This window comes from Apostichopus japonicus, chromosome 20 (assembly GCF_037975245.1).
Source record: "Apostichopus japonicus isolate 1M-3 chromosome 20, ASM3797524v1, whole genome shotgun sequence".
Classification (NCBI taxonomy): Eukaryota; Metazoa; Echinodermata; class Holothuroidea; order Aspidochirotida; family Stichopodidae; genus Apostichopus; species Apostichopus japonicus.
In genome coordinates this window covers 2,720,469-2,735,435 of record NC_092580.1, presented here as the reverse complement: position 1 = coordinate 2,735,435, position 14,967 = coordinate 2,720,469, and the positions used below count along the sequence as shown (strand labels likewise).

At 36.9% G+C, this 14,967-nt stretch overlaps 1 protein-coding gene across 2 annotated transcripts; it reads left to right on the top strand.

The window, feature by feature from the left end:
• Positions 1 to 1,903: 1,903 nt before the first annotated feature.
• LOC139961112 (uncharacterized) lies at positions 1,904 to 14,843 on the top strand. 2 transcript variants are annotated; one of them, XM_071960012.1, is made up of 8 exons: positions 1,904 to 4,332; positions 8,257 to 8,429; positions 9,203 to 9,340; positions 10,057 to 10,247; positions 11,052 to 11,256; positions 11,675 to 11,774; positions 12,382 to 12,411; positions 12,763 to 14,843. In XM_071960012.1, the coding sequence occupies exons 4-8, from the start codon at positions 10,232 to 10,234 to the stop codon at positions 13,096 to 13,098; spliced, it is 687 nt and encodes a 228-aa protein (XP_071816113.1). In that variant the 5' UTR covers positions 1,904 to 4,332; positions 8,257 to 8,429; positions 9,203 to 9,340; positions 10,057 to 10,231; the 3' UTR covers positions 13,099 to 14,843. The 2 variants fall into 2 exon arrangements, with proteins under 2 accessions (XP_071816113.1, XP_071816112.1); XM_071960011.1 differs by lacking the exons at positions 11,052 to 11,256; positions 11,675 to 11,774; positions 12,382 to 12,411; positions 12,763 to 14,843 and having other exon boundaries at positions 10,057 to 10,235.
• Positions 14,844 to 14,967: the final 124 nt, after the last annotated feature.

Here is a 14,967-nt window from a genome sequence, read left to right as displayed (position 1 = left end):
TCACAAACGAAACGAATATTGAGTCCTATCAATATTTCTACAGCTGTACAGATTGATCTGCATCGCGTGTAACATATCCCGCATTTTGAATTTCTGGAGAGTGTTTTCTTTGAATTTTGAATGGATTTGTAAAACGTACCACATTTTCTATCTCTCATGGATATTACTTTATTTCGAATTTGTACTTTCTCACTTCAATTTTAGTTTGTTTTATTTGTTTCTTAGCAGATCTTATACTAATGAAGTTCATTTCAGATGTTTTTTATTGGTTTTACACTTCTGCAAATGATTTATGTGGAGTATTTGCACACGACACTTTTATTACATATTATGTGGAGTATTTGCACACGACACTTCTATGTTCATTCCATCATCTTATTGGACAAGGAAGTCATATGACCGAGTAATGTCGTTGTGATTTGCTTACCTACAGTTCTCTTATGTATACATGATACATTAGTGCACAATTAATTTCTTGTTTATCGTTCTCTGATTGGATTCTTGGGCTTCACACTTTTGCGAAGAATATTTTCGTTTGCGTACGCAAACTATATTGAGCATAAAGTATGTGCTTGAAACGCATGCCAAGTCGCAATTGGCCAGAGGAACTTGGCTTCTAGAATTTGGCATTGTGGTCACTCAAACAACTTTGTACCAGTATCTTCCAGGGGCCGATCCAGGTTTTAAATAGAATGGGGTGTTGCTCTGGTCTCGTTTAAGCAGTATCACGTGTACGGATTTGGGGTTTTCCCCCAGAAACAAATATAAAAATAAAATTTTGAACATGAAATGGTGCATTGCGAGGCACATTCAGGCAACACATTATAGGTAAATAATCAAATCTACACTGAAGGTTGCGCTATTTTTACTTTCTGTGTGGGGTTGAAAAAGTGAGTGTACACTCCAAAATCAGTTCCCTGAACCGGCGACTGTTTTTGCTAACCTAACATAAACCGAACACTAAACATACATGTGAAGCCTTTTTTTTTTCTGTTTGGTGGCCAGACGTGGAACTCTGGACACGCGACGAGTACATTTTCGCTTTCTTTTTCCAATCACTGCAGAGCGTTGTTACTAGTTTTGTTAAGCTATGATGATCGGTAAAGGTAACTGGAAAACGGGGAACGACAGCTTGCCAAAGTTAGCCAAAGTAATTTAATGTAAGATTACAGTACATTGTCAAGTTATTTCGTAAATTTGTAAATAAGTTGAATTTGCAGTACTTTCTTTGATTGAGCCCAATACTGTAGGTAGGTTCATTATCTCGACCCAGTTGTTACCATTGTCGTACTTGATGTAAACATACTTGTCATGTATTTCGAATTCAATATCAGAAACAAGTAAAATTCTTAATCTTATCAAAGGATCAAACTGAAATATTAAGAGTTTATTTTAGTCCACCTACTTACTTGGTGTTGTACTAGTCCCGTTCGTGGTAGCTGATACCGGTAGCTGGTGCGTTACTAACGTATGCTCTTTGTATGCCAATTTGGTACTAAGTTTTACTAAAATTGACCAGAATTATGCGACGTTTGTTTATAAGTTCCATTCTAGATCATAGCTTTTATTTAAAAGTCTACGGAAGTCCTTCCTTCATTCTAGTCTTATTTATGAATACACATTAGCTAATTTTGCACATAGATGATGGAAGGAAGTACTGCCTACATTTTCTGTTATGTTATTCGTTTGTTTTTACAGACACAATGTTTTATGTACATATCAATTGATCATCTCAGTGCCATTTTTACACAGTCAAGCACCAATTGTCTATTCCTAATTATTTCCCTTTCGTGTTCATATTAATTAACAAAAAGCTACTCATTTTTAAGCCTTTTTATCACATCAGTGTGTTGACCATCATAGTACTACACAACTACTAAGCCTAACGTTATGTCTTTAGTTAAGTATGAGAACGATAGGCTAGGCTACGTAAGCCTATGATATATGATGATTGTATCGCCTTCACCAACTGCTACCTTTCTATACCAATTATTTTGAAACAGTAGGTCACTGACCGTGTCCTGCAGTGACATTCTTTGTATTTTCAGTGATTGGGAAATACTGTTTTCGAAGCCTCCCTCCGACAAGAAAACTCATTGAAAATTGATTTATTTAGCTTTGTTGGATCGTTAACTTGATTCAATTAACAGAAACTGGGTATCCCCAAAGTAAAACAATCGCTGTAAGGCCAGGAGTAAGTCGATTACCACAGAAATCACACATTGAACCACGTACTTATGATATGTACATAGATTCCTCGTAGTGAGAGTACAAGGTCCTGTAATGTATTGGTAGGCTATAAGTCGGGGGTCGTTTGATTTACTACGGGTTGAAATTTTAAAACATATTAAACAATGTAACTGGTTAAAATTTACACACTGGATGTGAAAGTCTTAACCAAATTTGAGCACGGTAAACCGCATGGGAAGTAAATACTGGTTGAAATTCTTGCAACCGGTTATTCCAACCGGCGCTCTGTTGGCGCTGTATATGTACTTGGACTGGCAGTGCGTACCTTGATGCAGCAGATTAGCCAAGGATCGTGCAATTTACTTTCTTTCTAAATCAAATAAATAAACAACTACAAGAGGGGTACATGAATAAAGCATACATTGCCAAACCATTTCAGCTGGTATATCCTACCCACCACATGATAACTGAGATCTTGGCCTATCATGGCATTTGCAAACTTCCACATCATGACCGTTTAAATTTTGAGCTAGAAGAGGAGCAAGTTTAGCACACTGAACCCCCACCCTTCCATCTGCTCGCTCGGAGTAATATCAACATTTAATCAAAGATTTTATAAAATGGTTTATATCACCTTCGATCCTCCCTATTTTCACACCATTAGTACTTTAAATTATGCTCTTTCATATAAAGGCATGCAGAACAAACGATGACAGTAACTGATAACTTGCTTAACCCTTTACTGCATTGGGGATGGGAAAACAATTAGGGTCTGGGGGCACTTATCTTGTTAGGGCTGGCTATAAAGGTTAGGGACAACTTCTCTATTAGGAAGTTGATTTAGATCAATAGGGAACAATATTTGGAATTGATAATTTTATAAAAAATTCCAAATATATGCAAATTATAATATGCAAATTAGGTCGCAATTTAATTTTAATTGGAAAACACCAAAATACAATAAAATCACTACGGACTTCAAAATTGACTTCAAATTGTATGATAAAGGTTCTTCTGGGGCTGCTCTTTCAGATGATACCTTATTTTCTGAAATCTGTTGAGGATTGACAGAGTTATGACTGATTTAACTTAGTACAAATGTTGTTTACTTTTGTTTACTTTCTACAAATACAGCCTAACGTTGGCATAACGTTAGGCCTAGCCTAGCCATTTTTGTAAAAAACGCTATTGAACTTACAATTTCTGGGTCCTCAAAGGACCGAACCTTGATAAACTGGTTCGACCAGAAGGTCCTGGACCTCATCAAGGTATCTGACCAATCGTCCCACATCTTTAGGGCCTATTGGGCCGTAATTTGGGACGCTGTGTGCAGCCACGACCTATTTGAAAATATCCATCTATGTATGTGTGTGTGTGTGAATGGTAAAAACTTTCTTAGTTTTGTATGTATATGCAATGCCATTATAATTACATGCCAAAGACAGGTTTCCCCAGTAGTAATCATATCGTGAACGTATATAGAGTTATGTATTTTGCAAACGTTGCCATAACATGTTGATTTGGTTTGTAATCACGTATATATTGAGTGTTGTGTGTATGTATATATGTATAAAGGTTGTTTTGAGTATCGCGCCGAAACATAATGGGAAATCTTGCCATAAGACGGAACTATACGCTATACACCAATATTGAGACAACAGTTAACATTGTGATATAGATGTACAAATGTGGATGCGTTTAACGACTGCAGTCGATAAATATCTTGATTTATCATCAAAGTGTGGTTTTCATTCGACAGAATGTCGCGGCGTAGGGACACTACTCGCTCCACGGAACCGGAGTACTACAGCGAAATCTTGCAGCATAGAGATACACGTCTGATTGGCCAGATGAAAGTCAGGAAAGTTGATTTAAAGTTCGTCCCAACGGGGGAAGAACTTAACGCTGTCTACCATACTCCATTAACTGAGGTGTTGTCCAAGCGGCAACTTCCTTTCTTCGTTAGACTTAAAGAAGAGTTAACACTAGACGAAAGGAGAGATACCAAAGTAGTAAGGAGAGGAAGGACACTCACGTTACATTTCATCATTAGACCGAAGAAGGTCTTCGCTACAGATAAAGATGGGAAGGAAATTGTTCTACCGCTCTATGCACGACAACTGTATGATGTATTGCCAAGAGGTAATGTTCAAGTTAATTTCATAGCCGCACGTTTCTTCTGATGCATGCAGGGGCTGTAATGGATGTATTATTAGGGATGCGTTATGGGGTGTTACGGGTGTGTTACGGGGTGTAAGGGATATGTTATGGGGTATTAGGGATAGGGTTTTAGTGGGAAGGTAATTTACAGTACACGACGGACAGTGCACCAAATTGGCTTACGTTTTCCTTGGCGTTAATGGATTCAATCAGTGAGACATTGTCTCCTGGGAAGTATAAATAACACACTAACTGGGTGGGAAAATGCCCACCCAGTATATTATTTTCCCCACTCGGAAGGTTTGCCTACAAAACGTTCATTTCCATATCAGAGATATACATAAAAGCAACAACCAAAATCTTGGGGTCTATCTCCAGTACGATGATGAATGGGAATGACTCTCATGCACATAGTGTCAACTTATCATTAACATCTTTGTGATAAAGGGAGTTGCAGACTAACTGGCTGAAGTTTCATGGGGATGGGGGATGGATGGAAGATAGTGGGTCAAATAAAGACTAGATGAGTAAGATATATTCAACATTGTAGGTTTCAACTACTATGAGAAGTGTGTATGCCCAGGGAGGTGTAATAAATAAATAAATTAAAAAAAAAAAAGTTGAACCACATTTGCCTCGAAGATGTCATATTTGACTTGATCAATTATTCAGTCTTGCGTGAACGAACATTAAATCTGTGACATCTCAAAAATGAAATCATATTTTTCTTAGCTGTTTGGAAAGTTTCTTTTGACAGTTATCTCTATCACACCTCTAACACCTCCCTGCAAGGCCATACTATTCATATAATGTGAATCGTCATCAAATCACAAAAGAGTTTGTGATTGGGAATGGTGATTGGGGAAGAAATTATACAAGATTCCCCCTCGGAATACATTACGGTAAACCTTATCTAATACCAAGTACAGATTAACACAGAGTATACTTAAGTTCATTTGTTGTGCAGTCTCCAGCAAATACGCATCTAGTATATATGTGCATATATTAGATTCGACAATAAAAGATTAACAAAGGTCAACAAACAACGGGAACAATATAACAACACATTATCATACAGTCAGTCATGCACTGTCAAACGCAACATGTCAAGATAACTTGAAAACGTCGAGATAACCCGCTGCCAAATTACTTAACGTTTAAAGTTCACTCCACTAACCCTGACACACCTCAAGTAAGATTTGACAGTACTGGTTTGCTCATAAGTTATAATGGCAACAGATATCACCAAAGTCAAACTCAATCTTTATCATTTTTTTTTCTTGAGAAAAAGCTGGACAAGTTATGGTTACTAAAAGTTTAGAGGTGATAAAGCACGTCTTTTCCTCTTTAAACTAACAAGACTAATTTAGGTTCACCCCAATACCAATTAATTTTAGAGTTAACTTGGAATATTTAAGTTGATTCTACTTAGCATATTCTAGGCTGCGGGTTACCTCAACACTTTTGAGTTATATCAACAGATTTTAGTAGACCAATTTAATCAAAGACAACTAGATATTGCTCCGTTAACAACACAACTTTATTTTCTAACTTTTGAACCAATGACAATGTACTTTAACAAGGACATGGAAACCATCAAATACATAAAATGTACCAAATAATTTTGTTGGTGGAAACATTAAAAAAAGAAAAATGTGTCTATGACACAGTTTGTACTTACGATGGTTCAAATAAACTGCTCTTGTTGTTGCTTAATATCAGAATGGAAAACTGAATCCAAACCAAACATCAAGGTTCAGCGAACTATTTCTTTACAATGCTACGAAAACGAAAGGGGGTCCTTTCTCTCAAGGATATATATTAATGGCTTGTTACTGAAGAAGTTAAGTGTTTTTCCACTAAAACAAAGGAAACGTTTGAGAACTCAGACAACCTTCTCTCCTAACATTAAGACAAACAAAACTCTTTTAATAAAAGGGTATAAGCTAAAATATCGCTTTTGATATGTTAAAAAGGAACTTAATATAAGCATTATGCAAAGGGAAAGTTGCGTTCAGTTCATATCTACATGAGGTTCTCGACATAATAGCAGATGAAGTTATCACATGGTCAACCCAAAGCGAACTTGAAGCAAACACATTTTAGAACTGAGTTTGTGTAAATCCAGACGGATTAATTCAAATTACACTGGTTATAATAATCAAGTTTTCTATGCAAAGAGTTGATTTAGCAAAGAGTGGCTAACTGTACAAGCCTGTAAGCTAGTTTTGCACATAATATTGTTTAGTTCAAGCCCTAGTCATACTTTAGGTAACTCAAAAACGTCTGTCCAAGACCTTTGTCTCAGTATGGCCTGAACTGACAGATTGCAGTGAGGGTGTACTACTCTGATAGCACTGATCATAAGCGATTTCAGTGTACATCAATTGGTATGATGCACTTGTCTCTGGTCAATCGTATTTGCATTTGTCAGATTCACCATTTTCACCATCAAAGTCTGGATCAGCATATTGCAAAGTGAAACTGCCTTCGAGGCTTAACTTTTCTTTCAAAGTATTCAACAAGGTTTTCAACAGACTCTGGACGTTGCTCAAGGGACACCTTCAGAATGTCCTTTGGTTATATTCTCACTTTGTACATTGTATCAATTTATGAGCAACTATCTGCATTGGAGGAAAAATAACAATATAAGTGAGGGCTGGCTATATATTTTTCCTAAACTCCCCATAGAATTACAGTGCTGGACAACATGGTTATATTTTAGCAATAAATGTAACAGCCCATTCATCTACAGTACGCCAAATGCACTGCATTAATACTGCCCAAGGACAGCTGATCTACAGCATATCTACTCTTGGCTACTTCCATGGTTAGAAAATTTGCATTTACATGTCATCTACTGCATTTTTAAACTTTTACGTCAGGCTCTCTTTTATGATCACAGACAACTCATAAATTAGGGTAACACCTACCGTTCTTCTTGTACAAATACAGTGTCTCAACACAACCACCTTAGCATCGCTGATACTGATAGTGTAAGAAGGCAGAGTGTAGTTATCTTTAAGATTACCTGGACAAATAACTTGATAGTTTTCTGTCTCTGTCACGTTATATGCTCCAATGTGGCTTTGATATATAAACAGTGCTATGCAACTTTACTACAAGCCATACATTGTGCCCATCAACTATAATGGCTGGTATATCTGCTAGTACAGAATGACCGTACTATCACTGCCAATCACAACAACAAAAATTTTGATATTTTTATGATATTGATATTTTTATGATAATCCGTCCCATCAAACGTGATGGTATATGTGACTGAAACCGTATATGAAGACATAATTTCACTTGGTATTGCCTTAACATTTCTTTCTGAAAGAAACGAAACATTTAAACCAGTCACATTTTCAACCACAACAGCTGGACAAAAAATAATGAGGAGTTGCTTGCATCAATTGGTGTCGAGTTGACAATACATAGTAATTAAAATCATTAAAGTAATTACCAGTAAAGTTGCTCATATTCCTAACAACTCTTTTAAAAAGGTTGTGCTTAGCCTCAAACCTTACAGTATGTAGACACTTTTGCAACAGGTCCAAATATTTGGATTTTTGATCATGAATTTTGGCATCTACAGTAATCTAGTAATCTTTGTCTTTCTGTAAAATACTGGACTGTGTCCTTCACTATATCTTTCAGAGAAAGTAATACAGCCCAAACCGAATCTTTATTTGGTACATATCTGTCTTACCATCAATGAAGCAGACAAATCAATGTCAAATTTTCTCTCTTATTCCCCCTTGTTCCAAGTCCACAACGCCGCTGGTGGGGTCACTGACCAGGTAGCAAATTATGCCCATGATCGCCCACATGCAGATTACATATGTTATAATGTGTTTGAATCATCAGTGATAAATCATTTGTAATTTCATTAATTTACAGAACCTCATCACGATGACAAAGTGTTTCAAGGTACAGCTGAAGTCATTCAATCAAAGCCTCTTCCAAAACGTTTACGGATTCTCGCTGCAGTGTCTTCGGGTCATCCAGACGAATCCCAAGAGGCGGGAGAAATTATTGACGTCAGTCACATCGAACGTCGCGGGCAACTAAAGGTAAGATTATTCACAACATGCTTTCTTGACTGATAAGTGTTTACTGCATCTGCACAGCTATATACCTTTTAAATAGTTAGGATCAAAACAAAATGACATGTTGTTACATATAATTTAGGTTGATAGTTATTGGGTTGAGTGGGCAGGGAGTATGGTGTATTCATGGACCCTGGTTAACGTTAACTGGTTAACAATGCCACATCCATCCTGTTTTCACTGTTCTGAATTTTCCAACTCATATTGAAATATATATGTATATTCATCTTCTTTGGTCGTTTATTTCCATTTCATTTATGATAAATTGACCAAAGTATCTCTTTCGAGATCCGGCTATTGGATTCACAGATGAATTCGAGTTGGTTAGCGTCTTGATTTGATCTCTAAAATGAGGCAAAATGTGTTTGTTACCAAAACAGAATTAGCATTGTTCGATACAGGTGGCAAACACCTACAGTGGAATTACGACCTTCCTCACTGGTTTCGAACCTCTGGACATACATTTAGCGTTCATAGCCTTGTTGGTTAGGGTGTCTGCATATAAAGCGGGAGACCCGGGGTCGAATCCCGGTGGAGGTGGGACGTTTTTTCACTGTTCTGGATATTCCAACTCAATATATATATATATATAAATATCATACAGTGTTGGGGGGGGGGAAGGGGTGGAGGGGCGTAGTTGCAATGCAGAGCAACTCACCTTGTAAGTATTGGTCTACCGTGGGATACATGCCCAAGAAATGTTTTGAAGGGCTGATTTTTATCTCTTTTTCTGTTAGGTCCTTGTTGGAAAAAGTACAATAACAAGAAAACAGTTTGCTTTTTCTGAGAAAATGACCACATCTTCGTATACCACGATGATATCCAAGCAGCCGCTCCATCTCTCAGAAATAATGAAGAAATATGACCTTCCATTGGTAAGCACATTTTATTTGTGACTGGAAAATGAAAAAGGTGGCGAATCCAAGGGACCAACTTAGGACAAGACTAATAATCACCCATATACTTTACTAATCCGACTTCCTCTCACCGATAAGAAAATTATGTGGTAGACGTTCTTTTGTCAATAAAATGGACTCGCCAGTTCTGTCTTTAAAAGAAAAGAGATCAATATTTATGCGATCTACCAAAAAATATACACTTGTTAGTTTTTGAGAAGCTAGCGTTCTAAAACGTAACGGTATCAGTATGTTTCTGCATGCTGACGTTTATTAGCATGGTATCGCTGTATTATGTTGTTACATGATTTCAACTTGGTTGTATTATCGTATCATTCTACAGTACACACGTTTTAACCTAGCATTATTGTATGGTATTATGTATAGCTTCACTTAAATACGGTACTAATACAAAATGTATTACAGTTCAGCTGTTAACAGACTAGATTGCTCAGTAAAAAAACATCAGGGAACACTAAAAGCAAGGTTTTGTGCAGTTTAATATATCCTTGTCGAAAAACGGGTTTTATATAATAGACATAATTTATGTACACCATAAGACGAAACGATGTTTGACAATTAAACTGTACATGAAGATGAGATAAGTACAGAGTGACAGACATTTCGCAGGCTGTCCATACAACACGTATACACTTTACGAAATTGGCGTTCTTCTTTGTGTTTCTGTTCTTCAGAGAGTTCGCAAGACAGAGGATAAGAGTTGATCAAAGTCCTATTCTGGCGGACAGCGTGTCACAATTATACCCATTAGTTAATTGGACTCTGGGGTTATGTGAAGTTGACCGGACACCGCTCCCTCCCAATCTAACCGGCATACCGCAGCCGCTACTAGATGTCCTGCGTGAATGGATGAATAGTAAAGAAGGTTAGTCCTTCAGTGTTTCTATCCGAAAACCTTTGTTATGTGTCTTTGATTCTTCTTTCAAGTATATATCATATCTGAAGAATGCCTTTCTTTAAGTGTACGAGTTTATAACGATCTGTTGGAGGGTAAACATATTTTGTAGCATACAAAGTGTAAGTTGTTCATTCTTACCAATACCTCATTGGGTGGAACGCCATAAAAAAGAAACTACAAAATGTGTGCAATTTTCAAACTAAGTTGTTTAAAACGTTAACTAAAGATTTGATTGGTCATTTTAAGATGTATGTAGGCTACATGAATTATTTCCCTGTATATACGTCGTTTCGTAGACCTACTATTATATTTTCATTAGCTGTCTTCGTTGTGATATAGAATTTTTCACAAATGGTCATAAAAACCGAAGTGATCTAGAAAATTGTTCTTATACTCTGTAACCTTTCAAAATTCAAATAACATTTTGTTCTTATGCAAATGACATGGGATCTTTTTTATTGCTTTAGATAAAATTAATATTTACAATATACTCAAGTTATTGGGAACGGTAAAAGCCAATGGCGTGCTGCCTATTTTTTCATTGAATTTTCTATAAAGAGAATTTTTCCGGTTTGAATTGCTTTATCAGTGAAGGAAACCATTTTAGTTTTTTTAAGTGGATTTCTAATTAATTTTTAACTGGTCTATATAATCGGCTTACACTTACTTTCATTTTCATGTTATCATCCGATGGATTTATGTATGCGTGGCACACATCATCTTTTCATATTTTTTTTAAGACAGTATTTGTATTTGTATCTTTATTAAAAGGGTATGAGCTAGCAGCAAGACTAACTGAAGGATCGGTTAAATCTAAAAATGACACTATCGCAGAGCAAACACGACGGATAATATCATTAGAGAAGCAACTGGAAACAGTCGGAACAGCACCACCGACTCCTCTCCCACCTGATAAAAAAAAGCCTGCTGTATCAAGAAAACCAGCGACATCACAAAGGAGAGCCGCATCATTTAGGTAAAGAACTCGATCCTTTCCACTTTTGTATGGTTAGTAAACACATGTTTACCATTAACTTGATAATCAATAGAAAGGGGTTAAAATCATCGTCACCATTCTTCCCGTTTCACTATGCAATGACATACGATGCTTCCAGAAAGTAGGTTGGGAGGGGAGTTTTTTAGTTGTCCATCCGGCGATCATAGCATTCTTGTTACGATATCTTTTTGCTGAACCTCGGGTCAAGCGTAGTTTCTTGACCCCTTATGCTGTCAAGCAACCCTAAACTAAATTGTTACTGGCTAATTGACAAGTCTTATATTGACTATATTCGCGGCAAAGAGATGGGGAAGATTGGAAATTTGTGCATCTTTTATGAAATTAAAGTAAGGTTAATAATTAATTGAAACAAAATTTTTCATTTTCTAATTGACAGTGACGACACGTACAATAGTGTACAGTACCCACCCGTTCCAGCACCACGAAGGAACAGCCATACACCCTCACATGACAAAACACCATCACATGACAAAACGGTAAGCTTTTCATTCTTACCGATACCCCATCGGCATATGTGGTATAATGTCATAGAAAAAAAAAGAAAATAATATTGTTACAAGTCAAAGTTTGGCATGTTTGGCATAGAGATGGTTAAAATAAGTCATTATACCATTTGCGATTGAGCACATGATTTCATTTAAACTTACTGAGTCGTATAGCTGTGTATATGTGTATTATACATTTTATGTTGCACATGACGTACAGGTTATCTCATTCTCTTGGTTGGAACAAAAGCCAAAGAATTGAGGGAAGAATCTCCTAAGAGGGTAGGCGAGATTGCCCCTGGTGTGTGATAGGGATCACTTCGGGAAGGGGGAGGTGGTTTCAAAGAAGGGATGGATATTGACCGGAGGAGAGGTCTGGACAAAGAGGGCGCACAGTATTAAAATGTTACGAGTTCATTCTAGGCACGGTAGAACGAGGTGCTGAGGTTGTGGGGAGACAGGTAAGCTCGTCACTCGTAAATATCGAAACCAGTAAGTTTTGGAATATATATCGTTTTCCAATATATATTTGAATAAGTAAGTATCTTTTCGAAAATCTCATCCATCTCACCCTACATCTTGTTTTCTATTCACACAGGATCTGATGGAATTGAGAACAAAGATTACGGTGAGTATAATTTCGTCCGTTTCATATCACTCATTTTAAACAAGAAAGGTATGGTTAAAAATTCATTCGCGTCAGGTTCGATATTCAAAGGCAAGTATATGTAACGAACAGAACATAAATAATCAGTATAATGTCCATTGACGGCATCGAAATGCCCTTGATGTGCATTTATACATGTGCAGTTTTGCACTTCAAAATGTTTGCCCCCTCAACTCAACCATGCACTTTCCCCAACTCAGCCCCCCCCCCCTCCCCCTCCCCCCACACACAAAATCTTAACATTCTGGTACCTAACAATGCTTTGTTCTGATGCCTCGATCTTGCAACTACATTAAATGATTTGTCTTACAGGAACTTCAAAAGGAGAGAAGACAACACTTGCTGAAAATTTCGACCTTAGAGGAGGAAGTCGCCCGGTTAAACAAACAGATCAAGTCAAACCACGTATACGTGAAACCTCAGGCTGAACCCGTAACCACTTCTCTTAAAGAGGGTTCGGTTGCAGATGTGTTAAAGTTCCTCTGCAGTATCGGCTTATCTGAAGTAACGGAGAATTTTGAAAAGGAAAGGGTCGACGGAGCGCTTCTCTATGATTTAGACGTAGAAATATTAAACAAGGAATTGGGTGTCTCAAAGTTAAACGCAAAACGAATTTTAATTGAGATACAGAAAGAAGGTCGCCGATAGTTAATTGTGTACAAGAGTTAGTTGACTGCGTCTTTATGGTGTACACTATTCTTAGTTTGGTTATGTTTCAGGGATGCTTGCAGTCAGTATGTTAGTCTTGATATAAAATTGACGAAAATTGAGTCCTAGCAATATTTCTACAGCTTTACAGATTGATCTGCATCGCGTGTAACATATCCCGCATTTTGAATTTCTGGAGAGTGTTCCTTGTATTTTGAATGGATTTGTAAAACATACCACATTTTCTAACTCTCATGGATATTACTTAATTTCGAATTTGTACTTTCTCACTTCAATTTTATTTTGTTTTATTTGTTTCTTAGCAGATCTTATACTAATGAAGTTCATTTCAGATTTTTGTTATTGTTTTAACACTTCTGCGAATGATTTATGTGGAGTATTTGCACACGACACTTTTATGTTCATTCCATCATCTTATTGGACAAGGAAGTCATATGACCGAGTAATGTCGTTGTGATTTGCTTACCTACAGTTTCTCTTATGTATACATGATACATTAGTGCAAAATTAATTTCTTGTTTATCATTCTCTGATTCTTGGGCTTCACACTTTTGCGAAGAACATTTTCGTTTGCGTACGCAAACTATATTGAGCATACAGTATGTGCTTGAACCGCCTGCCAAGTCGCAATTGGCCAGAGGAACTTGACTTCTAGAATTTGGGCAACTCATCGACATTGTGGTCACTCATACAACTTTGTACCAGTATCTTCCAGGGGCCGATCCAGGTTTTAAATAGGATGGGGTGTTGCTCTGGTCTCGTTTAAGCAGTATCACGTGTACGGATCTGGGGTCCTCCCCCAGAAACAAATATGAAAATAAAATTTTGAACATGAAATGGTGCAATGCGAGGCACATTCAGGCAACACATTATAGGTAAATAATCAAATCTACACTGAAGGTTGCGCTATATTTACTTTCTGTGTGGGGTTGAAAAAGTGAGTGTACACTCCAAAATCAGTTCCCTGAACCGGCGACTGTTTTTGCTAACCTAACATAAACCGAACACTAAACATACACGTGAAGCCTTTTATCAGTTTGGTGGCCAGACGTAGAACTCTGGACACGCGACGAGTACATTTTCGCTTTCTTTTTCCAATCACTGCAGAGCGTTGTTACTAGTTTTTTTAAGCTTCATGATCGGTAAAGGTAACTGGAAAAACGGGGAACGACAGCTTGCCAAAGTTAGCCAAAGTAATTTAATGTAAGATTACATTACATTGTCAAGTTATTTCGTAAATTTGTAAATTAGTTGAATTTGCAGAACTTTCTTTGATTGAGCCCAAAACTGTAGATATAGGTTCAGTATCTCGACGCAGTTGTTACCATTGTCGTACTTGATGTAAACATACTTGTCATTTTATTTCGAATTCAGTATCAGAAACAAGTGAACTTCCTAATCATTTCAAAGCTTCAAACTGAAATATTAAGAGTATATTTTAGTCCACCTACTTACTTGTTGTTGTACAAGTCCCGTTCGTGATAGCTAATTGAGTTGGTGCGTTACAAACGTATGTGCTTTGTATGCAATTTGGTGCTAATTTTTACAAAAATTGACCAGAATTATGCGACGTTTGTTTATAAGTTCCATTCTAGACCATAGCTTATTTATGAATATGAATATTAGCTAATTATGCACATAGATGATGGAAGGAAGTACTGCCTAAATTTTCTGTTATGTTATTCGTTTGTTTTTACAGACACAATGTTTTATGTACATATCCATTGATCATCTCAGTGCCCTTTTTACACAGTAAAGCACCAATTGTCTATTCCTTATTATTTCCTTTACCTTTTCATCTTAATTGACAACAAGCTACTCATTTTTAAGTTAGTTCATCACACCAAT

Coding starts and splice junctions, on each gene's coding strand:
- LOC139961112 (XM_071960011.1), top strand. CDS start 3,951: ATGTCGCGGCGTAGGGACACTACTCGCTCCACGGAACCGGAGTACTAC. Junction 4,333..8,256: donor GTATGATGTATTGCCAAGAG/GTAATGTTCAAG, acceptor ATTAATTTACAG/AACCTCATCACGATGACAAA. Junction 8,430..9,202: donor AACGTCGCGGGCAACTAAAG/GTAAGATTATTC, acceptor TTTTTCTGTTAG/GTCCTTGTTGGAAAAAGTAC.